The sequence below is a fragment of the Staurois parvus genome, unplaced genomic scaffold, assembly GCF_062004578.1.
Source record: "Staurois parvus isolate SC_StPar_1 unplaced genomic scaffold, SC_StPar_1.0 ptg000751l, whole genome shotgun sequence".
NCBI lineage: Eukaryota > Metazoa > Chordata > Amphibia > Anura > Ranidae > Staurois > Staurois parvus.
The window spans coordinates 401,796-426,793 of NW_028318547.1; the positions used below are offsets into that span (position 1 = coordinate 401,796).

Here is a 24,998-nt window from a genome sequence, read left to right on the forward strand (position 1 = left end):
CAGGTCTGTTATAGCTTTCTTTCAGTTAGGGAGACTTTCTAGTCATGTTGGATATGTACATAGCATGCTTGCATGTCCCTATCTTTCGAGTGCATCAATGCTACCTCTGTTTTACAGTGGGCATACAGTACTTCCAGTTTTATAGCCTTTCTATGTGTTCTGTCTGCCGCTCCTGAGTGTTCACTAAGGTAGCCTCACTATGCTTCCAGGGTATTCTAACTGTTGGATACCTGGATGACCTCTGCTGTGGGAAGGAGTTGGCACAAATAGTCATCATCAATGTGTTGGGAAAGTCCAGACCCTAGAACGGTTTAGTAGGATCCTGATCCTAGTCTTAGACACAGCTGAAGTCAGAGTTTTTCTTTTCCAAGAAAAGCTTCTAGCATTCTGTTCTCAGATTTGAACTCTAAGGCCCAGGAGCCATCTGACTCTGCAATTCTGCATGAGAATTCTAGGCCTGATGGTACTCCTCTTCCAGGTAGTTCCATTTGCTCAATTTAACTCCAAACTCCTGAATCACAACATTATGTCGGTTCAGTCTGTAGATAAACCAGGTTATCTGTGGTCTGGTGGCTCAGGGATCCAACTCTGGAAATGCTTTCTCCCACTGTCTTGGAAGATCACCAAAATACTGTAGATGCCAGCCTGAAAGACTTGGGTGGAGTCCTAGAAAGGAGTTGGTTGACAGACAAATCTCATCTCCCAATCAACATTTTGGAGATCCAGTTTTCCTAACAGTGGACACCCTGATTGGTTGGTCATCTGATCAGGGTCCAGTCAGACAATATCACTGCAGTAGTATACATCAATCACCAGGAAGAAACCTGAGGTCTTGTCATGGCAAGAGAACGAGAAAGGTTTCTAGGCTGGGTAGAATGCCAAGTTCCAGCTTTGTATGCTGTTTACATTCTTGGAATGAAAAAATTGTTAGCAAACCACCTTAGCTGCCAGCATCTGGATCCAAGGGAATGGTCCCTAAACCCAGAAGTGGTTCAGAACCTATGTGGCAGATGAGGACACCAAATGTGGAAATCCTGCCCTTCAAGTTCCACAACAAACTGGACACACAAACTGAGCTGTGCAATTACGCGAACATTTGGATACAGGAAAAAATGTTTTTACACTGTGATTTATTGCCAGCAGTGTACAGCGAATCAATCTGCAGTCTTCCCTCTATACCTAAAACTAAAAAAAAAAAAAAAAGTAGACTGTAGATATACTTTAAAATGACTCTTGCCATGTTCATGTCTTAATGTCACGATCAACCTATCTCTGTACTTGTTCTAGGTCAGCAATACAGAGAGCATTGCAGTCAAAGCATCAGACTGAAAGCCAGGAACTAGCATCCTTGAAGGAGAGTTCAGTAATGGCAACCTCTAGTAATCTCTCATGACCGTGTCTCCTTAATTTGTCCTAACGTTTGTACCTTTAAGAAGAATTGGTGAACATGGCAAACTGCATCTACTTGGAATTGCTTTTAGTATTAATATTTAACCTAATATATTGTCTGTTTTATTTCACAGGGTCAGACCAAGAAAGCTGCTTTTCTTTTCTTCGATTTATTGATGTCTCTCCAGCAGAAATGGCAAATTTAATGCTTCAGGGACACCTAGCCAGGTATCACGGAACGGTCCATGGGATGTACATCAAAACCTTTAAATTGCTGCATCTTCATAAAAGTATATTGCAGAACCAATGTACAGGGTATAGTTAGTTACATTTAGTTTATCACTGAATATTTGCTTTTGCTTTCTGTTTCAATGGAGTATCTCTCCTGAAACCTTCAGTTTATGGTGTTTGTTTGTTGTGTGGTTTATTATGCTACATGCAAGGTAAAATATTTTCTGCCATATGTAGGACTTTGATTAAGACACTGCTTACCATTGGTAAGTAGGTTACAGACTGTGTTTTACAACACAACATTAGCATGTTTTAGTGGGTATACATTACCTTTCCTCTTTTTTTAATATATTATAAGAATCAAGAAAGACTTTGTACATTCAAACACAGAGCATGGCTTGAACCTGTAACCCTCTCTCATCTCATTGACCCACTGGCTGTGATTAACAGCTCTGTGAGTCAATGAGGAGGGAGAAACTGGGGAGAGCTGCAGCTCTCATGCACATCGCTGAATCAAGATGGGGCTCAGGTACGTATAAGGGAGGGACTGAGGGGGAAGCTTTACCTAGAAGGGGTTTTTTTTTACCTTAATGCATAGAATACATTAAGATAAAAAAAAAACTTCTACCTTTAGAGCAACTTAAATTTTAACAGTTTTATGTTAACTAAATCTTTATGGCATCATTCTTGCTTGCTGTAGTTTTAATATAGATTGTTTGTGACCACTGAAAACGCACAAGATTGCACTGGTGTTTATAGGACATAATTCTGCTTCTAGGGATCTGACAAGGGCTAGTATACTATGCACAATTCTACACTTTCATAAATCAAGATCAGCACAGTCTAATCAGATATGTGGAAGTGCTGTGTTTATAAAATACTACATCCCACCAAACAGCTAATCATGTGAATATTCAATTAGTATATATTGCATGGTAAAAGAAAACCAAAGTGTAAAGATAATTAACCACAAATATATAAAGTGCCACAGAATCCATTCTGCCTGTGAACTAGTTAACAGTCCCAAAATATCCAATCTCAGTGCTGAGATACATGCAACTCTTCTCCAAATTACCATGTGTAGGAAAATCCCACTGCCCCACACTTAGTAGCACTCACCAACTCAAGTAAATCCAAGTAAATGATAAGCGATTGCGCTTCTATGATTCTACACTGTACTTACAATGTATACATCGCACCAGTATAATTTGAACACACTGACCACTTAATCTGCATATAATTTTTGCTTTCTACCCATCCCTTTTGTTTGTATAACTGCATGTGGTAAATGTGTACTACATACATGCAGCTATGCAAATGATTAGCACACTTTCTTAATAGATTTACATAATCATATTTTTTTTTTCAGATGGTTAGCCCTTTTCCTGTCTCTGAAAGCTGCCTATAGGCTCCACCATATTCGTTTCTGGAAGGAGAAGAGCAAGTCTGAAACTACACACACCTACCTGTCCAAAAATGATTTCATCCTCTGTGTCAACTTCCCACTTTCCTTTCCCAGCATCCACAGTTCTCCTAACTTAAAGGTAAGTTAGTTCCTTTTTTTCCATTATTTCTCCTTTCTTTTTACCTGGTGAGGTTGTCACTAACTCATTTCCTGTTCTAGTGTGATTACACTCACAATATTATATATGTTCAAATATCTTCACCATTTGAACATTTGTTATTTATCTTAATTTATATCTTTTCACTTACACAGAAAAATAGGATGATTTGATTCTGTGTTACATTTATCAGTGGCCTCACTAGGGTTGGTTTCACCTGGTGCTATAAAACATGTCACCCCCAACCTACAAATTAATAGTTTCAGGCCTGCAGTGCACAGTCACGGTGCACAGCCCATCCCAGCACCCACCTATATCCGGGCTTGGTACTAAGGTTGTCATCTTTTATATTGTAAAGCTCTGAGCAAACTGTTGGCGCTATATAAATCCTGTATAATAATCTTTTCTTGAAGCAAACAGAGCTCACAGTTGCTTTAACAGTGGGAGAGGCTTAAATTGGCATGGTTAAACAAAAGCATTCTTGGGCCCATAAAATATGCGTAGACTGCTGTGAGTTGGACTCTCACAGACATGTATAAACCTTAGCACAATATTTTTTTTTTTACTAAAACTCTTTCATTACACATGATTTTGTGTACACTGAACCAGACAGGTGCTCTGTGGAGGGGAGGGGCTGGTGCTTTGTGGAGGGGGGGGCTGGTACTTTGTTGGGGGAGGGGTGGTGCTCTGTGAAGGATAAGACTGGTACTCTGTAGATGGGGGCTGGTTTTCTGTGCAGGGAACACTGATGCGCTTTAGAGGGAAGGAGGGACTGTGTAGGCTGGAGGCTAAAAGAGGTACGTTAGGCCCCTTTTACATGAACATTCTGATTGGGCCCACCAGTTTTTCAGGAGAACTCTGTGGAGCGACGGGTGTAAACGGACATATGTCCGTTTACACCCGCCTACATCCAATCCGATCCTATAAAAACAGATGGATGGGGGATCCGTTTCCCTTCTGTCCAGCGGATGGGATGTTAGTTGGGTGTAAATGGACAGGTCCGTTTACATCCAACTCCCCATAGAGGAGAGCAGAGCGGACAGGGACCTGTCAACAGCCTGCTCAGCAGGGATCAGCTGACAGATTCCCTACTGAGCAAGTGGATTGCAAGTGGAATCTGTCCCGTATGAAAGGACCTTTAGGCTCATTTTAGGGATGGATCTTTTTTATGGTAGACTTAGGCAGGAAGTTTGTTTGTAACAGAACTGAGTTGTCACAAATGATCCTATTAGCAGAGCAGGAGATTGTATAACTAGAGCAGCCTGTATATATGAGTTACAGCACTCACCTCTTTCATGGCTTCCCTGCCGTGATATAGTACTTCACACTGATATACATTACACCCTGTTCCAAATTATTATGTAAATTATATTTTTCTCATTTACCTAAATAATTGATGTAATAACAGTCAGCATAATTCTCATGTTATCAACTATTAATTACTTGCCGACCGCAGATAGCCGAATGACGGCTGCACTGCGGCCGGCCAGCTCTGGGTGGACGTCATATGTCCACCCAGAACGCGCTCTCCTGCGCGCCCCTGGGGGCGCCTACCCGGCGATCTCCGTGATCGCTGTGTCCTACGGACACAGCTGATCACGTGACATGGTAAAAGGCCAATCACAGTGGCCTTTTACCACGTGATCAACCGTGTCCAATGACACGCTGATCACCGGGAAATGCAAATGCCGGTTCTCGGCTGCACTTTCCTCACGCTGTCAGATCGTGAGGAAAATACTGCCGAAAACCGGCAGTTGTCAGAGCGGGGATCGGCACCGATCATCAGGGTCACTGATCATCAGTGCCCTGATGATCGGTGCCCAGCAGTGCCACACACAAGTTCCGCCCACCTGTGCCCAGCAGTGCGCCCACCTGTGCCACCCAACAGTGTCACCACCTGTGCCCAGAAGTGCCACCTACCTGTGCCCAGTAGTGCCACCCACCTGTGCCACCCACCAGTGCCCATCAGTGCAGCCCAGCAGTGCTGCCAGTGAGTGCCCAGCGGTTGTGCCAGTCAGTGCCCAGCAGTGCCGCCAGTCAGTGCCCAGCAGTGATGTCAGTCAGTGCCATCTATCAGTGCTGTCTATCAGTATCCATTATCAGTGTCGCCTATCAGTGCCACCTATCCGTGACACCTCATTAGTACTGCCTATCAGTGCCGCCTATCAGTGCTGCCCATCAGTGCCGCCTATCAGTGCCCATCAGTGCCGCCTCATTAACGCACATCAGTAAAGGAGAAAAATTACCTGTTTGAAAAATTTTATAATAGAAACAAAGAAACGTTTTTTTTTTCAAATTTTTTTCCACTTTTTTTGCTTATAGCACAAAAAGTAAAGTGTCCAGCAGCGATTAAATACCACCAAAAGAAATCTCTATTTGTGAGAAAAAAATGATAAATATTTCATATGGGTACAATCTTGCATGACCGCGCAATTGTCAATCAAAGTGCGACAGCACTGAAAGCTGAAAATTGGCCTGGTAAATAAGGGGGTATAAGTGCCCAGTAGGCAAGTGGTTAAGAGTACAATTCAAATTTTATTGAACAAACCTCCTAATGATAACAGTATTTTTTTTTAAACATAAAAAACTTGCACTGTTCCAAATTATTAGGCACAGTAAGTTTCAAAACACTTTATAGGTTGTAAAGAACTGAAAATTGTCATTTGTTGTGTTTGCAGCATATTTACTGAAATCAAAAGCTATTTCAATCAAACTTTTAACAACATTTTAACTTTTTAAACATTTTAACAGGTCACGTTACATTTTAACATAGGACCCCTTGTTTGATAGCAGCTTCACAAGTCTTGCATCCATTGAACTTGTGAGTTTTTGGACAGTTTCTGCTTGAATTTGTTTGCAAGATGTCAGCATAGCCTCCCAGAGCTGCTGTTTGGATGTAAACTGCCTCCCACCCTCATAGATCTTTTGCTTGAGGATGCTCCAAAGGTTCTCAATAGGATTGAGGTCAGGGGAGGATGGAGGCCACACCATGACTTTCTTTCCTTTTATCCCCATAGCAGCCATTGATGCAGAGGTATTCTTTTCAGCATGAGATGGCGCATTGTCATGCATGAAGATGATTTTATTACGGAAAGCATAGTTCTTCCTTCTGTACCAGGGAAGAAAGTGGTCAGTCATAAACTTTGCAGAGGTCATCTTTACACCTTCGGGGACCCTAAAGGGGCCGACCAGCTCTGTTCCCATGATTCCGGCCCAAAACATGACTCCACCACTGCCTTGCTGACATTGCAGCCTTGTTGGAACAGGGTGGCCGTCCACCAACCATCCACTTCTCCATCCATCTGGACCATCCAGGGTTGCACGGCACTTATCAGTGAACAGGACTGTTTAAAAATTAGTCTTCATGTATTTTTCTGCCCAATGCAGTCGTTTCTGCTTGTGAGCATTGGTTAGTGGTGGCCGAATAGAAGGTTTATGCACAGTTGCAAGACTCTGGAGGACTCTACACCTTGATGTCCGTGGGACTCCAGAGGCACCAGCAGCTTCAAATATCTGTTTGCTGCTATGTAATGGTATTTTAGCAGCTGCTCTCTTGATCCGATGCATGGATCTGGCAGAAATCTTCCTCAATGTGCCTTTATCTGCACGAACCCATCTGTGCTCTGAATCAGCCACAAATCTCTTAATAGTGCGATGATCGCGCTTAAGTTTGCATGAAGTATCTAATGATTTCATACCTCGTCCAAGGCATTGAACTATTTCACTCTTTCCGGCAGCAGAGAGATCCTTTTTCTTCTCCATATTGCTTGAAAATGGTGCTCTGCTTAATAATGTGGAACACCCTCCTTTAGTAGTTTTAAATTGGGCTTACCTACCTATCTAATTATCACAGGTGTCCGAGATTGTTTTCAGTGATCAAAAGAGCCCTGAGACACAATGCCATCCATGAGTTAAACTGAAAAACAAAATATTTAATCTTTGTGACACTCAGATAGAATTTGCATAATAATTTGGAACAGGGTGTACATATATACAGTATATGATGATAGAGTAAACTATACTCACTGATGGCGAGTAGATCAGGGCTTACCATAGGACGCTAGCCAGAAGTAATACCATGTTTCCCTGAAAATAAGACATACCCATAAAATAAGCCGTAGCAGGAATTCTAATCATTTGCGCAATATAAGCCATACCCTGAATATAAGACATAGTGATAGACGGGCAGCCCTTCTCATCTCCCCCATTGTGACAGCTGCTATCTTGGAGGTGAACGGAGAGGTTACGGGCAGCCCCATCAACAAGGTTGGCTCCCGGTCATTCTGTGCAAGCTGCAAGTTGATTTATAGAGGGAGACAGTGAAGAGGTAGAAAGTGAAAGTAAAAGTCTCCTCCGTGAACTGAGGAGCAGGGGGCTCTGCTTTAGATACCGTATTGTGTGTCCTCAGGGGGAAGAAGTAAAGCTGTGCCTGCTGTTTTACTCAGCACTGTGGGTCTCTCTCCCCCCGCACCAACCAGCAACAGTCTGTGGGTCTCTCTCATCCAGGGGTGGACTGACAACTCATGGGGCCCCCGGGCAATAGGGGATCATGGGGCCCCTGTGTCCTTGCCCAAACTCAAAAAAGCCTATGAAAAAGGTACTAGGGGCATCTCATGGGGCCCCCTACTGACCCTGGGTCCTCGGGCAGTGCCCGAGTTTCCAAATGGTCAGTCCGACCCTGCTCTCATCCCCCACAAACACCAGTAAAGCTGCTGCTCCCCATACTTACCATACATACCATACTTAATAAAAATAAGACATCCCCTGAAAATAAGCCATAGTGTGTCTTCTTGAGGAAAAATAAGTATAAGACAGTGTCTTATTTTCGGGGAAACATGGTAGCACAACGCTGCTTAGAGAGAGAGGTCAGAATGATAACCGCTACCAAGTGCTGACTGCAGGATATGCAGGATCCTGTGACTGCCAGGTCATCTGCTGGCACAGTGCTGAAGGGTTTGGGAGATATGTGTCTGGATTTCAGACAGCTGGAAACCCAGTCAAATGGTAAACCTAAGTATATGCAATGATGCAGTGGGCATGAGGGGAGCAAGCATAGGCAAGGAGTCCGGCCAAGGGATGACACAGAGCTATGACTGAGAGGGAGGAGAGGCGGCCAGGGGTCCTCACACACAGACTAGCACAGGGCCCCTTGCACTGTCATTAGGTGTCTGCAATATTGAGCACCATACTGTTGCCAGTGAGAACCTGGAGCTCTGGGCACCTGGTGTCACCCCTCTGGCGGGTGTCACCCAGTGCGGTCTGCACCCCCTTAGCGACGCCACTGTTATTTATATATTCTTTATTTTATATTCACATTTTGTTGATCACAGTTGTAGTATTATTTATCTTTGGCACTGCAAAACATATGTTTAAAATGTCTAAAGACTGTCAGGAGTGTCTAGCTCCATCACAGCTGCTGGTCTCATTCAAGCATCCTGATTTTGGCTGTGATACCTTCTCCATCTCTGTCTGTCCACCTGCAAGGTGATTGATATGGCCAGTCTCTGGTTGGAGACCAAACCTGATTTAAGCCAGCCAGGCCTGCAGTCTCATGCTTGTGATCGTGTTTGTAACACGTGCTCAAGCTCCCTGTTTGTCTGTCCTGCTGCTTGGATTTCCCTGTTTATGACCTCTGATCAGATTTTGACTATTCTCTGAACTCTGCCTGCCTTTTGACTATGGATTGGATCCTGACTACCCTGTACCTCGTCTGCCTTGTTCCAGGACTGTCATTGAATCACTCTGCCTGTCTGCCAACCGTACCTTTCTGATTTGCTCAGTTCACGCCTACTCCAGCGTGGTAGCCAAACACTATAACATTGTGTATAAGTCCTGGGGGCAACTGAGTACCGGTAGGCCTGTTTGTCTTATGGGAAAGGGTGCTGCTATAGGTGAAGAACACAGAAACTAGCTAATTTGTCCCACCACCTGCGTTAGGGGTAAGCGTGACAAAGACTTGGTAGACTTGCCGAACCTTGTGGGTGGATGGGGAACCAAGCTGGGGTAGTCTCGACATGGGGGTTGTAGATAAGCAAAAGGGACATTTCCTAACAGGTAAGGAAGGAGAACACTTTGCAGTCTGTTCCTTGGGCATCTTCCACTGAAGAAAATGGGTGCTCTTGCCACCAGTAGAATCTTGATAATGCACACAAAATTCAGTCCAAAGAGACTTTGTCCCTTGAAGGCTGATCAACCGCTTCCTACACAAAGGTTCCAAAGGCTTGCACAAAAACCAGAATGCCCAATGTACACTATATTGCCAAAAGTATTGGGACTCCTCTCCAATTCATTGGATTCAGGTGTTCCAATCACCTCCATGGCCACAGGTGTATAAAATCAAGCACCTAGGCATGCAGACTGCTTCTACAAACATTTGTGAAAGAATGGGTTGCTCTCAGGAGCTCAGTGAATTCAAACGTGGTTCCCTGATAGGTTGCCACCAGTGCAGTAAGTCCTCCTGTGAAATTTCTTTCACAGTTGGTAGTATTATAACAAAGTGGAAGCAACTGGGAACAGCAACTGGGAGCAGCAACAGCAACTCAGGAACCACAAGGTGATATTCTACGTAAAATGACTGAGCGGGGTCAACGCATGCTGAAGCGCACAGTGTGCAGAAGTTGCCAACTGTCTGCAAAGTCAATAGCTAAAGACCTCCAAATTTTGTCTGGCCTTCAGATTAGCACAACAACAGTGTGTAGAAAACTTCATGGAATGGGTTTCCATGGTCGAGCAGCTGCATCCAAGCCTCACATCACCAAGTGCAATGCAAAGCATCAGATGCAGTGGTGTAAAGCATGCCGCCACTGGACTCTAGAGCAATGGAGACGTGTTCCCTGGAGTGACCAATCACGCTTCTCTGTCTGGCAGTCCTATGAATGTGTCTGGGTTTGGCGGTTGCCGGGAGAACAGTACTTTGCTGACTGCAATGTGCCAAGTGTAAAGTTTTTTTGAGGGGGGATTATGGTGTGGGGTTGTTTTTCAGGGGTTGGGCTTGGCCCCTTAGTTCCAGTGAAGGGAACTCTTAATGCGGGAGCATACCAAGACATTTTGGACAATCTCATGCTCCCAACCTTGTGGGAACCATTTGGGATAGCCCCTTCCTTTTTCAACATGACTGCACACCAGTGCACACAGCAAGGTCCATAGAGACATAGATGAGTGAATTTGGGGTGAGGGAACTTGACTGGCCTGCACAGTCCTGACCTCAACCTGAAATAACACCTTTTAGATGAATTAGAGCAGAGACTGCAAGCCAGGCCTTCTCGTCTGACATCAGTGCCTGGCCTCACAAATGCGCTTCTGGAAGAATGGTCATTCCCATAGACGCACTCATAAACCTTATGGACAGCCTTCCCAGAGGAGTTGAAGCTTAGCTGCCAACTCAACATTGAACCCCATGGACTAAAAGTGGGATGCCATTATCATGTGCTTGTAAAGGCAGGTGTCCCAATACTTTTGGCAAAATAGTGTATGCGTACTGACATAAGTCCTATACAAGAAGTAAACCTGAAAAGCTTTCAGCATGCTGTCACAACTGAAATCAAGGAATGAACTACATCAGTTGAGATAATTATAACTAACAATGTCAGAGATAATACTTGAAGGAGGAGTCATCGATTCTGCTAACATAAGGTTTGAGTGAACTTCCTCAAAAAGGAAGAAAAAAACCTCTCATAGATTTGTCTTAATATCTACAGACTGAAATTGGTTCTTACTTCAGTAGAGGCATAAACTCTACTTCTGATATTGTTTTTTCTGCATAGGTATCCTGGTCTGAACAGTGAAGTCTAACATGTCTGAGTCAGATTTATCATGAGGAAGGGGATACAAATGTTAGTGACCCCCTAGGTCAGAAGCAGTCTCTAGCTGACAAGAAGCACTCCATAGAAAAAATGAACTAACAAGATTAATTGTTATACATAAAAAAGGAACCAAGTCCTAAAGTGATGATGTGCTTGTGGTTGCAGAGCATCCCAAATCCCACTTCCATCTACCAGCCATGTAAGGGAAAGGGTAGGGAAAATTCATGCTGTCTATAGTTTAGAAGCTGGAAGACTGATCCAATAACTACTTTAATTTTATTTCAAATTGTAATTGTAGAAATATTCACATTTTAACCTCTTGCCCTCCAGAGGATTTACCCCCCTTCCTGACCAGGCCATTTTTTGCGATATGTTACTGCATTACTTTAACTGACAATTGCGCAGTCATGCAACGCTGCACAAAAATGAAATTTATGCCATTTTTTCCCATAAATAGAGCGTTCTTTCAGTTGTATTTGACCGCCTCTGCGGTTTTTATTTTTTGCGCTATAAACAAAAAAAGACAGACAATTTTGAAAAAAAAAAAAGATTTTGTACTTTTTGCTATAAAACATATCCAGTAAATAAAATTTAAAAAATCTAATTTAGTCATAAATTTAAGCCAAAATGTATTCTGCTACATGTCTTTGCTAAAAAACAAAACAAAATCCCAATACGTGTAATGAATTTGTTTACCTGAAAGTTATAGCATCTACAAATGGCGGTATATATACTGAAATTTTTTTTATACTAGTAATTGCGGTGATTAGCGAATTTATAGCGGGACTACAGCAGGCATTCTGACACTGGGGGGAACTGATCAGATGCCACTGACATCCCCAGTGACACTAATACAGTGACCAGTGCTAATAAAAAGCACTGACATTGTACTAATGGCACTGGGCAGGAAGGGGTTAACATCTGGGGCGATCAAAGGGTTAACTGTGTGCTATGTGTCTTTCACGTTATGTGCTGTGTGCTTTTACTATGTAAGCATGCTGCTTTGTATTGTTCTGCTATGGAAAGGCTTTACTCAAACCTATTCACTGTCCGAAACTAATTGGAGGGTATTCATCCCATTTTGGATCTAAAATCCCTAACAATATCTGTGTCTCCAAATTCTGCATAGAGTTCCCAAGATCTGTCATTGTTTCTCTAAAATGAGATGAATTTCTGGCGTCAGTGGACATCCAAGATGCCTGTCTTCACATTCCCATCTTATCTTCACACCAATGCTTTCTATGCTTTTACTGTAGGATTCTTACACTGCCATTCAGGCTCTGCTCTATACCAAGACTCTTCACAAAAGTGCTTGCTTTGTTCCTAGCCCTGCTAAAAACTCACAGCATCTAAGTCATTGGGTACCTGGGCAATCTTTTTGTCACATTTTTGGCTACATTCACACTTGAGCTGAGCTTTTTCAGACATTTTTTCAAGTGTTTTTCATTTAGGTGTTTTTGATGTGGCCAAAAGTTGACTGTGTACAGGCATACCTCGGTTTACGAAATTTCATATAGCGAAAAATGCTGTCTCCCATAGGAATGCATTGAAAACCAATTAATCCATTCCGGAGGTCAGAAAAAAGTAAACACTACTAAAATACATCATGAGTTATTTTATCAAGTCATGCGGTATTTTAGTAGTGACAACCATGTGTTAATGTTTCAGCTGTCAGTGGGGTTCCCCACTGACAGCTAAATGTAAAAGAATTGCCGGCAATTAAAAAAATAAATAAATGGTGTGGGGTCCCCCCTCACATCCATACCAAGCCCTTTGGGTCTGGTATGGATTTTGAGGGGAACTCCCACGCCAAAATCCATACCAGACCCTTATCCGAGCATGCAGCCTGGCAGGTCAGGAATGGGGGGGGGGGCGGGATCAGATTCCGATAAGCCCCCTGCCCACAGACCTCCAAAACCTTGGCCGGTGGTTGTGGAGGTCTGCGGGCAGGGGGCTTATCGGAATCTGATCAAGGCCCCCCCCCCCCATGTGAATTAGTGTGGAGTACATGGTCCCACTACACATTCACAAAAAACAAAAAGTGTAGTATGAAAAAAGACAGGACGCGGTCTTTAACAAGTCCTTTAATAAAAGAAAAAAAATAACAGAATGTCCCCCGCAGTAGATCCAACGTCAATCACGATGTCCACCGCTGCCATCGACCCGAAAAAAAAAAAAAAGGCTCCTCTTCCGATGATTGCCTCCAGCTGTCTGCCTGCTCCGGTGGTTTGACAGTTCTTAAATAGGTAAGGGGCGGGGCCACCCGGGGACATCACTCAAGTAACCCCGCCCCATGTGACGACATTAATGTCACATGGGGGTGGGGTCACATGCTTGATGTCCCTGGGTGGCCCTGCCCCTTACCTATTTAAGAACTGTCAAACCACCGAAGCAGGCAGACAGCTGGGGGCCATCATTGGAAGTGGAGCCTTTTTTTTGTTGTTCTTTTTTTTGGGTCGGCGGCGGGCATTGTGACTGACATGGTATCTACCGCGGGGGACATTCTTTTAGTTTTTTCTTTTAATAAAGGACTTGTCAAAGACCGTGTCCTGTCTTTTTTCACACTACACCTTTTGTTTTTTGTGAATGAGTATCAGGACCATGTACCCCATACTCATTCACATGGGGGGGATATCGGGTCCCCTTGTTAAAGGTGAGTTCCAGATCCCGATAAGCCCCCTGGCCGCAGACCCCCACAAACACCAGCCAGCATTGTGGGGAAGAGGCCCTTGTCCCCAAAACACCCACCCCATATTGAGGGCATGTGGCCTAGTATGGTTCGGGGGGGGGTGCTCGCTCGGGTCTGGTATGGATTTTTGGGAGGACCCCCACACCATTTTTTTTTTATTTATTTTGGCTTGGGAGCTCCCCTCAAAATCCATACCAGACCCAAAGGACTTGGTATGGATGGGAGGGGGGACCCCATGCCGTTTTTTTAATTATTATGGTGCTGGTTTTTTAATGTAATTACCGCTTTTTCTTCACTATAGCTCAGATTCAGCTGTCGCTTTCCCCCCAGCTAAAAGAAAAAAAGTTTCCTTTTAGTTTATTTCCCCAAGTTAAAAAAAACAATGTTTCTTAAAAGAAAGTTTCCTTTAACTCCAGGGAAAGTGACAGCTAATTCTGTGAGCTATAGTGAAGAAAAAAAAAGCCGTCAATTGCATTTAAAAATCGGCTCCGACATACACTTCGTATTGCGAAAAAAAAATTTAAATTTGTAAACTGAGGCATTATTTTCAATGGATTTTCATTCGTAAATTGAAAATTACGTTAACGGAGGCGTTTGTCAACTGAGCTATACCTGTATATGTGTCTATTTACATATGATGAGGATGAACAGAGTGTGCAAGTACATAACTTTACTCTGTTTTCTGGAAAACATGCAGTTGAAATGTTGCAGAAAACTTCTAGACAGGTTTTACACAGGCAACATAGGATGGAGAAGACTGATCACATGGCTGGATCACACGTCTGGAAAAGAATACAGCTGCACGTTTCTGCAAAGTTTCTACCCCAAGATATGAAGATAAAAACTTGAAAAGCATGGGAATTCATGCCTGACTGACAACATGCCTGCAAGAAATGCTGTAGAAAAGTCCTAGACACATACAACAAGAAAACCAGAATTAAGCACAAGGCTGCTGTACCTTTAGTTCTGTACCTTAATCTGGGGAGTAGTCTATCTGTTTTAGTGTGGCAGCAAGCCTCTTCCACCTTCCTCCCATTCTCTGGTGGTTCTTGCCCAACTCTATGATGGGGATCCCTGGGATCATAGATGCAGAGGGTGGCCACGAATCACACCAATGAAGGTCTCAACTTACAGCAGCAAGCTCTCCTCCATTTTGAACATCAAATGTGTGTTTATAAAGTGTGATATGATGCTAGAAAAGTGGAAGGGAGGTGCTGTCTGAGCTGAAAACTCTTGAAAAAATGCTCCAAAACACTCAGTTGTCGATGTTCAGGCATTTTCCATTAAAGTCTATAGGGACAAAAATGCTCAATTCTGCCTGAAAAGTAGCTCATGTACTTTTTTGAGCGACACGCATTTTGCTACAGGCAATAAAATGCTCAAATGTGAAAAGGGACCAATAAAATGAATGGAATTTTCCTTGTTTTTGAGCTTCAAACTGCAGCAAAATGCTTAAGTGTGAATGGAGCCTTCCTGTTCCATGTTTCGGCACCAGGTCTTTCTCTGTGTTCAGGCATAGGCACTGGCTTCTAGCCAATCACAGAAGTGGCACTGTTTGAAAAGGCTAGCATGTTGATTGCTTAATGTTGGAGTAACATGTCTACATGCTATCAACCAGACCTCCTGTGTTCCCCAGTGATTGATCCTGTGTTTCCTCTGTGCTTCCCTGTGCTCCTCATGCTTCTAGTCTGTGTGCCTCCGTATCCCAGCCTTCCCAGTGTCTTTGATTTTCAGTCTTGTGTACTTCTTCCTGTGTCCCCTGTGTTTCTCTGTCTGTTTGCTTCCTCTGTTACTTTGCCATTGTCCTGTCTTCCTTAACCCTCTCCACTTCAGTCTGTTCCTGCTTGTTTGCTCAAGTGCATTTCCTTGTAAAGCTGGGTATACACTAGCCGAAAATTGGCTGAACCTATCGGTTCTGCAGGGATCGGGCAACTTTCAGCCAATGTGCACAGCTCCTCGTCCAACAGAAGCTGGTCTGACGCCCAGCTTCTGTTGAACAGGTATGCTGGAAAAGGTTAGGATGTCAGAATACAATTGCTCAATGGGGAGATCATTGCACTAACATCAGATGTGTTATTACAGTGATCTGTAAAGTTTTTTCATTCACCCACTGGGTTGAATGAAAAAAAACTTCCTGTGTGTACCCAGCATAAGTCTCTCGTTATCAACACCTTTGCACTCCCAGACTTTGTTCCTTCTCTGTGTTCTTCCATGCTACAGCTACTTGTTCTCTTTATGTGTGCTTTCAGTCTGTTCTCTGTGTCCTGCCAGTACACTCTCATCAGCTCCAGTTTACAACCTGGACATCTCCTGCAGCTCAATTCCCCTCCACAACCCACCTGCCCCCCTTATGCTTACCTGAGCCCCATCTTGATCCAGAGATGTGCATGAGAGCACCAGCTCTCTTGAATCTGTGCCTCCTCATTGGGCAGTCTGATAGTGGTGGAAACCATTGGCTCCCCCTCTTGTCAATCAAGTGCTATGACAAGGGAGCAGGTATCCCGTATCTGGTTGGAGGCCAAGTGGTGAGAGGACTTCCTTTGTGGCTCCAGGCACCCCTGACAGTGAGAATAGGAGGTGCAAGGCTCAAAGAAGCACAAGTCACCCGCTGGGAACTGCTTGTGAAGACGTCCTGGCTGGAGTGTGCTGGACAAAGTGTCCAGGTAGTCAGCAGATGCACTTGAGTCCTTAGCAGATGAAGCAGGTCTGGTACAGCAGCTGGAGGCAGGTTGCACCTGTAGTAAGTAGCAGGAAACTTGGTAGAATGGAATCCAGAAGCGTAGCCAGGACAAAACTGAGCTTCGGTATCAGTCAGAACAGAAGCAAAGTCAGAAGAGTAAGCCAGATTCATACACGTGAGCAGAAGCAGCAAGACTGTTAAGCAAGGTCAAAATTAGGGGACAGGCAGAAGAGAGGTCCAAGAGAAAGTCGAGTCGGTAATGGAGAATCCACAGACACAGGGTTCACACGAACAAGTTCACTGGAGAGCCGAAAATCAACCAGCAATCTCTGGCGGTAGTTAAATCCCTTATAAAGGCTGTTTGGCACCGGTCCTGGATGAGAGCGTGCGCATCCGTGCCGCCTCAATGCATCCTCGTGCTTTCACAATGTGCCTGCCCACATTTCTGCACAAAAGAGTGCGGTCATGTAAAATATTGACAGGAATGCCAGGTCTTTGGACCGAGCCCCGCCGTCTGTGTCAATATACAGAGATGGGGGCTTGGGAGTAAGCCAGCACTTGTGCCACTATAGGAAGCGGCTTCCTGTGTTGGCACACGGAGTAGAGGAGGAGCTGGGAGCGTCAGTAAGGGACCCCAGAAGAGGATCGAAGTTGCCCTGTGCAAAATCATTGCACAGAGCAGGTAAGTAACATGTTATTTTAATTTTAAAAACTTTGAAGCTTTGTTATCACTTTAAATGTCTCCTAAGCATGTTTTAAAAACAATGGTGTTTGTTTTATTGCGGATGCAGTGTGTATTGTAGGGTCTAAGTTGACTGATTGCTTTATATGAATTTATCCTCATGAGCCTGAATAACTCTCTGCTGTTGGTTAAGATCTCAGTTTCATGCTGTCAGTTCAGGTGAGAAGTGCAAAGGAAAAGGCTGATTATTTCTGGCTAGCACCACACAGATATTGTTTAATTTTTGAGACCCGCTAAGTTATGAAAGTACATATACCTGGCCATTACACCCAAGATTGATATTTTACTTGGGCTTGAATGTGGGGGCACTACCAGTTTGCTTCCTTCAGGATGGTTTTGCTTTTTATTTTCATTTGGTGATCCTGCCATTTACACTTTAACTGTCTTAGGTTGACAATGCTCGCTCACTGTATTGTATCTATGTAGAAGCAATTATGCCATCCTAGGACAGATGGTGTTTTAGGACTGCAGAACACAATCCCCTCTCCTCTTCTCCATAGCTCAGGGAGAAAGTGTTCTGTAATTCAGAAGCGTAATCTGTAAAGATGATAAAGACTGATTTAAGTGATTGTAAACCCTTACATATCCCTGGATCAACTATGGGTGTAGGATTACACCCCTTTTTTTTTAATGGTGAAACAGGATGGACTTTTGTCTTTTTTCAGCCAGACTAACTATGTAACATATACCCAGTGAAGTGACTGGCCTCAGGTGGTACATAGAAATAAAAACAAATCCTCCTATGTAAGTTGTACATGTCTCTCTATAAGTTGTACATGTCTCTCTACAGTCTTGTCTTCTCTACATCTGTTCAAAGTGCTGAATTTATAAAGCTTGTCAGAGAGTTCATAAAAAAAGGGTTGCAGAGTTGAAATCACACTCTGCGGAGATAAATGAAAACAGTTCTGAGAATTGATTGGAGGGAAGAGATTGAGATAAGTACACACTTTTACTACACTCACTGGCCACTTTATTAGGTACCTTGCTAGTACCAAGTTGGACCCCCTTTTGCCTTCAGAACTGCTCCTAATTCTTCATGGCATAGATTCAACAAGGTGTTGAAAACATTCCTCAGAGATTTTGGTCCATATTGACATGATAGCATCACGTAGTTGCTTCAGATTTGTTGGCTGCACATTTATGAACCGTTGATACAAGGCAGGATAGATCCATGCATTCACGTTGTTTACGTCAATTTCTGACCCTACCATCTGAATGTCATAGCTGAAATTGAGACTCATCAGACCTGGAAAAATTTTTCCTGCTCTATTGACTGTCATTTTACGTGGCCTACCACTTTGTGGCTGATTTGCTGTTGTTCCCAGTTTCTTCCACTTTGTTATAATACCACTAACAGTTGACCGTGGAATATTTAGTAGCAAGGAAATTTCACGGATGGACTTATTGCACAGGTGGCAACCTATCATGGTACCACACTTGAATTCACTGAGCTCCTGAGGGCGACCCATTCTTTCACAAATGTTCGTAGAAGCAGTCTGCATGCCTAGGGGCTTGTTTTTTTACACCTGTGCTCGCTGCAGTGGGTGGACCTGAGTCTCAGACTCCCAGTCTGATCTTCCCACTGTGCAGCATAGATTGACAGGCCAGAAGTCTGATCGATCTTGTTCACTCCCACAGTCCTGCCCATTCAGACTGTAGTTATTACTAATGCAAATGGTGATGTGAATAGGCTGCACTGTGGACGGATGTGCCTTTCCTAAAGTACATGGCTTCTCTCTCTTGCAGTCAAGAGCAAACATTTCTCTGCCTCCCATCTTAGGGATAGACTGGCTCTGTCTTCTGTGTTAGTTGTGGTGTGTATCCTTGACTTAACTGCTGCAAATTCAGGCAGTGCTGTGGTGAGTGATTTGTTTTCCTATGTCCTTTGAAGTTTGCTTGCTGCTGCCAGCTGAGACCCTGCCACTGCCTTACTGCCTGGGTCCACTGAGATCATACTCTCACCAGTAGCTTTTAATGTTAACAGTGATGCGAATGGTCAGGACTTTGAGCGTGTTTTGAATGGATCAGACTCCTGGCCTGTCAATCTATGCTGCAGAGTGGGTGGATCAGACTCCTGGTCTGATCCACCCACTCTGCTGCATAGGCTGACAGGCCAGGAGTCTGATCCATTCCAAACATGCCCACAGTCCTGCCCACATTGCCACCCATTCATATCTTAAGGCATGATGGGATTTGTAGTCTTAAGAGGCCATAACACACTAACAGAAAGTGATGTCGCTACTTCAAAGATCCCTCCTCTAAGAGCGGAATACTTTGTGCAAAGACATGATGTCACAGCTTTCTAACACGGAGTTTTATACATACTGTGCAGTTTTATTCAAAATCACATTAGCAGTGTTGCTTATCTAATTACACAAAACTATACTGCAGTTTCTATCACCATTCCTGCGTTGTTCTTTAAATGCAGCTTTAGTTTTATTATAATACAAACCCCAATTTTACTGTGTTCATATAATATACGTATACTACAACGCTATGCTCATCTCTGCACTAAAAATGTTGAGCATTTCCAACAGGCCAACTATTCAATGAACTATTGTTTGTTTTTCCCTTTAATATATTCCTTTCTCAAATACTAGTAAGTTGTGTGAAGCCATCAATATTGTAGCTATGGAATGATGCTTTCCTTGGGCATGAGTAGTTGTGAATATATATTATTCTATGTTATCGGCACATTAATAATGAAAGGCTATCTAGTGATTTAGCTTTGTTTTAATGTGTGCATTTTTGTGTTGTCTTGACATTTAAACCCTAGATCTGAAAGTTTATCTTTATATTCAGGTCACTGAGAGGAGACCAAGAAAACTTGTACTTGCTTCTTGGCTGCCGTTACAGGAAAGCTCTCTCTCAGCCTTTGTTTGCTGTATTTGTAATATTAGGAGAAGAGAGCTTCTTGGGATATAAGATATTGCTTAGCCATAATCTCCCTCAAGCTTCTTGCACAATTCTTTTACAGCAGATGCTCCTTTCTGCAGTTTCTCTTGGATTGACCTTTGCCATTTTGTGCAGTTATCTGATCCTTTCACTTTTGGTAAACTGATCCTTCCATAGCTAGGGAGAGGAAACTTTACAGTGGGGAGCGTCTGTGGTGCTTGTCCAAGCAATAAATAATTAATGTTTTCTTTGTCTACAAAATATATGTTTTAGATGCTTATAGAAGTCACTGAACTGTGCACCTGTCAAAAGACAAGCCTAAATTTGATTCCCAACAGTTTATTTTTCTAATTGTCTGTAAAATAAGGTCAGGATTGAATAAGAAAATCTTATAGCTATTTAAAATAAACATGAAAGTTTTTTTAATTAGTCCTAAAAAAATAAGAATGGCCAGGAAAATATGGAAATATCTTTATGTGTTATGTCTTATTTTGTTTTGTAGAAGTTGGTTTTCACTTGCCACTGTAAGCCAGTCTCTGGATGTACAGACCATGCGTTACATCAACTAAGCACAGGCCAGCCACATGTTCTTCATTGTCAGATTACAGAAATGCCCCTGTTCTTGAGCATCTCAGCACCAGTGGTAAGTATTTTGTTACCATCTTTTTTTAGTGAATATTGTGGGGAGGTGCCAGTGACTAATGTCTGACGATCTCATTGTTAAGGTGATGTACGTCTGAGAACAGTACAGCAGTATAGCCTATTACATAAAGAGAAAATTGTAGGTAAAGGTGTTTTCAGCTTGAACCCAAATAGCAAAAATCTGATATATTTTCACTGAGCATAAATAGGTGATAATGATTTTTACTATTTTGAAACAAGGTAAATATGTAAACTGGGCAACAGAGGAAGCAGATGATCCACATTGGATCACAATTGATATGATCCATAAATATTTACTGTAAAGGTGAATAAAACACCTGGACTGGATGGCATACACCCATTGGTCCTTAAAGAATTGAACTCTGTCATTTCAAAGCCATTGTTTCTCATATAGTGAACTCGGTGTAGAGTTATTCACCCTGAAGTCCTCACAGAGGACAGGGGGGCACTCTTTATGTCTGGAGGAAAACAAATTTGATCTCCAAACACGGAAAGGTTTCTCCATAGTGAGAGCTGTGAAAATGTGGAATAGACTTCCTCAAGAGTTGGTTCTGGCCAGCTCAGTGGATTGCTTTAAAAAAGGCCTGGATTCTTTCTTAGATACACAGAATATAACTGGATACTAACATTTATAGGTAAAGTTCATCCAGGGAATATCCGAAATCCTCTCGAGGGATCAGGAAGGAATTTTTTTCCCTGCAGGAAAAAATTGGATCATGCTTTGCTGTTTTTTTGCCTTCCTCTGGATCAATTGTGGATATGGGATTATAACTTTTTTTTTTTATGGTTGAACTGGGATGACTTTTGTCTTTTTTCAGCCAGACTAGCTATGTAACTATATAATATGGATATCTCAACTTTTTCTCTATACATTCTTCCCAGTGGAATGATGTATATTTAAATTTTTGTTCTCTCATCGTTGTCAAAGACAACCTATATGTTTCGCTTTCTAATGACTACAAAATTATATTTACAAAAGTTTGTTTACAGTGAACTGCTAGTTACCTGCATGTGTCAGACTTGCAGACATTTTTTGTCAGCGACCAGTGTGAAGCAACTGAAGGCTTAGCAAAGCCAGAACTTCTGATCCGTATATTTGTTTTAGTTCTTTTTCAAAAGAAGAAAACAACACTTGTTAATTTTAATGTCTGGACAATCTTCCTTTAAACCCAGTGAAGAATGCAGTGAATTAGTAAAAAAACATAAATTGTTTCAGCATTATATAAATCGTAGAAAATTGTTGAATAAAAACAGATGCTGGAAATAATTAAAATTTCTGATTTATCCTTTCCGATCAGGTCCGCCTGTCAGATTTTCTGGCGGATCTGATCGTAAGCTCCATGTAAGCTTGTAGGCAGCCAAATGTAAACAGATATACATCCTTTTACATCCAACCAGCTCCAGAAAAAGAAATGGAAAAGGACTGTGTCCTTTTCTATTTTTATGGACCTAAGAATGACAAATTGGAGGTAGCCTGATGTAAACTGATGCAAGTCTGCTTTCATCTGACCACCCATAGATCAAGTATGGGTCTGGAAAGGTCAACTGTCAAAATGAAGAAAGAAACTAAATGGGTATGGATATTACTAAAGAGACATCCATCCTCTTCTACTCTGAATCAGCAGAAGGTCTCTTCACAGATTCCCTGCTGAACAGATTAGACACTACCAAAACCAATTTAGTTAAATTAATCGTCAGTGATATGGGGGCTTAAAATTGAGAATACTATGCAAATTGTTGCATAAAAAAAGATATACTTGGAATGAAGTAATAACACTTTATTTGCTTCATTTGAGCAGAGATTTGGATTGTTAGATTTATTTTGCAAAGCATTGTACTGTGTTAATATTATTCAAAATATGGTTTAATAAATATCATGTTCAGATTGCAATGACAAAAATCTGTGGGCATTTGTTTATAGCTGTAAAGTGGAAGCATGAACACTGAAGGAGATAACCTCACCCATCATGATTCAAAGCAAAACCTAATCTCAGGCTCACACCTTTTATTGACTTTTCTTTATTGTTCAATAAAACATGGCATTTGGGACTTATGAAAAGAAGTAATTGTGTACACTCATATATTTATCACCCACAGCTGTTATCACACTAAATACAGGCCTTTAGCCTGCCACCTGCTTTGGCTTTGTAGGTTTTTGTTCTTAATCGGGATTAAAACAGTTATATATATAATTGGAGCAGGTAATGCCTGTTATATTGCAAATCTTATCTGTTGAGTATCTCGTTAACGGTGGGCTCCCATAATTCCACGCATATAAAACATCCAAAAGCAAATTAGAATGAAACAAAACAAAAATTAGAGGGACTGCACAGTTTCAAGCATAACACTGCTCTTATGATCTCCTGATGGCTTTCAGAGGTCGAGCTTTAGAGGTATTTTTGGCAAAAAAAATCAGGCTTTTTGTCCTATATGACAATATCATATATATAAGTATATCAATATACAATAATGATTAATATGATAATCTGCTCTTACACATCAGGCATTCAGGACTAATTTACCATACATAGAGAAATAGTAAAGTCCCAGTTAAAGGGAAAATGAAAGTGCTGTATAGGTGCTAATCTAGCAAGGTGTGCCAAGAGTACAAGGCACCCCTTGCTAAGAGGGAGGGTCAAAAGATACAAAAGGTCATAACTGCGGGGTAGGGATGAGGTGATGGAGAAAGTGAAAATACAGTTGTTAGGTGGGAGCAGGATTGGCCTCTCTGAAAAAAAGGGTTTTCAGGGATCGTCTAAAAGTGGACAGAGTAGGAGATAGTCGGACAGATTGGGATAGGGAGTTGCAGAGGATTGGAGAGGGTCGGGAGAAGTCCTGAACGCAAGCATGGGAGGAGGCGACAAGGGAGCTAGAAAACAGGAGGTCTTGGGAGGAACAAAGAGAACAATTAGGTTAGTATAATGAGATTAGGTTAGTGATGTATCTGGGGGAAGAGTTGTGGATGGCTTTCTAATTTGCTGTTAGTATTTTGAATTTAATTTGTTGGGTGAGCGGAAGCCAGTGGAGAGATTGGTAGAGAGGGGTAGCAGACACTGAATGGTTGGTAAAGTGGATGAGTCCGACAGCAGCATTCATGATGGACTGAAGAGAGGATAGCCTATGTAAAGGTAAACCATTGAGGGGGGAGTTGCAGTAGTCGAGGCGAGAGATGACTAGAGTGGACTAAGAGCTTTGATGGTGTAATTGTTTAGGAAAGGGTGTATTTTGGAGATGTTGCAGAGGTTGAGGCGGCAGACTTTGGACATTGATTGGATGTGGGTCTGAAAGGACAGTTCAGAGTCCAGGATTACACTGCCTTGGCATGGGGGGACGGGTTGATAGTAGAGCTGTCAATCTTGACAGAGAGGTCAGGGGAAGGGGCATATGCGGGAGGATATATTTCGAGGTTGGTTTTGGGCAGATTAAGATTTAAGGATGTGATCCAGTCTGATATGTCTGTTAGTAAATTAGTGATGCGTGTAGAGACTGATGGAGTGAGCATTTTTCAGAGGTGTCTGGTCCCCACACAAACCAAAGTACATGTAATAAAATGTAATGCTCTCAAAGTCTGTAGGCTTCAAAGTGCCCTTTTTTAGACCAAAGGAAGTTCCTAATAGGTCTTTTAAAAAAAAATAGTTTCACTTACTGTAATTTTAAGCAATCCGTTACAAAAAGTGAGGATCATGACCTTACCACTCCATTACTGCTCCCTAATACACCCAGTGCACCCTTTCCTTCATACAAGGTAAAGATCTCTGTATTACAACCGCATTTAAAACCATAAAGCTGTTCACCAAACCCTGTCCTGACACTCCTACATGTGTGTGCCTGCCTTGACTCTGTGTGCACATTGTTGTCCTGACACTGTGTGTGCTTACTCCAGGCCTGCTTTTCAGTGAGATCATAGGATGATAATACATAGGAAAAAAAGCTATCACACGGAAGGAGAATATGACACAGCAACAGAATTGGGTGGATAGGGAATGTAGTGCAGTTTTGAAGAGGTAAACAGAGGGTCGAGGGACTCATTGGTTCCTCCCACCGATACCTACCTCACTGCTCTGTCCAGTAGTGATATAGGAGTTGGTTGGAGGAACCACTGAACACAGCAGGGGATAAGAAGATTTGCACTTTCAGAAGTGTTGTTTTTGGGTTAGTTTTTAGATAGTGTGTTCCCTTCTTTACACCAGCATTTGTTAGTGTGGAAAACAGGAGAAGCGAGTATTTACTTTACGGGAATAGCTTTTATTCAGGATTTAATTTTAGTAACAGAGTCTCTTTAAATTTATTAGGTTCTTTCTCAGTAGACTTTGGACTTGTGTTTATGGGCTAAGGCAGTTTGCTT

At 42.5% G+C, this 24,998-nt stretch overlaps 1 protein-coding gene across 1 annotated transcript in view; it reads left to right on the top strand.

Moving 5' to 3' along the window:
* The window catches only part of INO80 (INO80 complex ATPase subunit), a 243,974-nt gene that overhangs the window by 154,576 nt on the left and 64,400 nt on the right, over nucleotides 1–24,998 (top strand). The window contains exons 23-25 of the mRNA XM_089654321.1: nucleotides 1,524–1,617; nucleotides 2,990–3,164; nucleotides 20,493–20,633. Of these exons, the coding sequence (XP_089510447.1) occupies nucleotides 1,524–1,617; nucleotides 2,990–3,164; nucleotides 20,493–20,633 (410 nt within the window). The remainder of the gene's footprint in view (nucleotides 1–1,523; nucleotides 1,618–2,989; nucleotides 3,165–20,492; nucleotides 20,634–24,998) is intronic.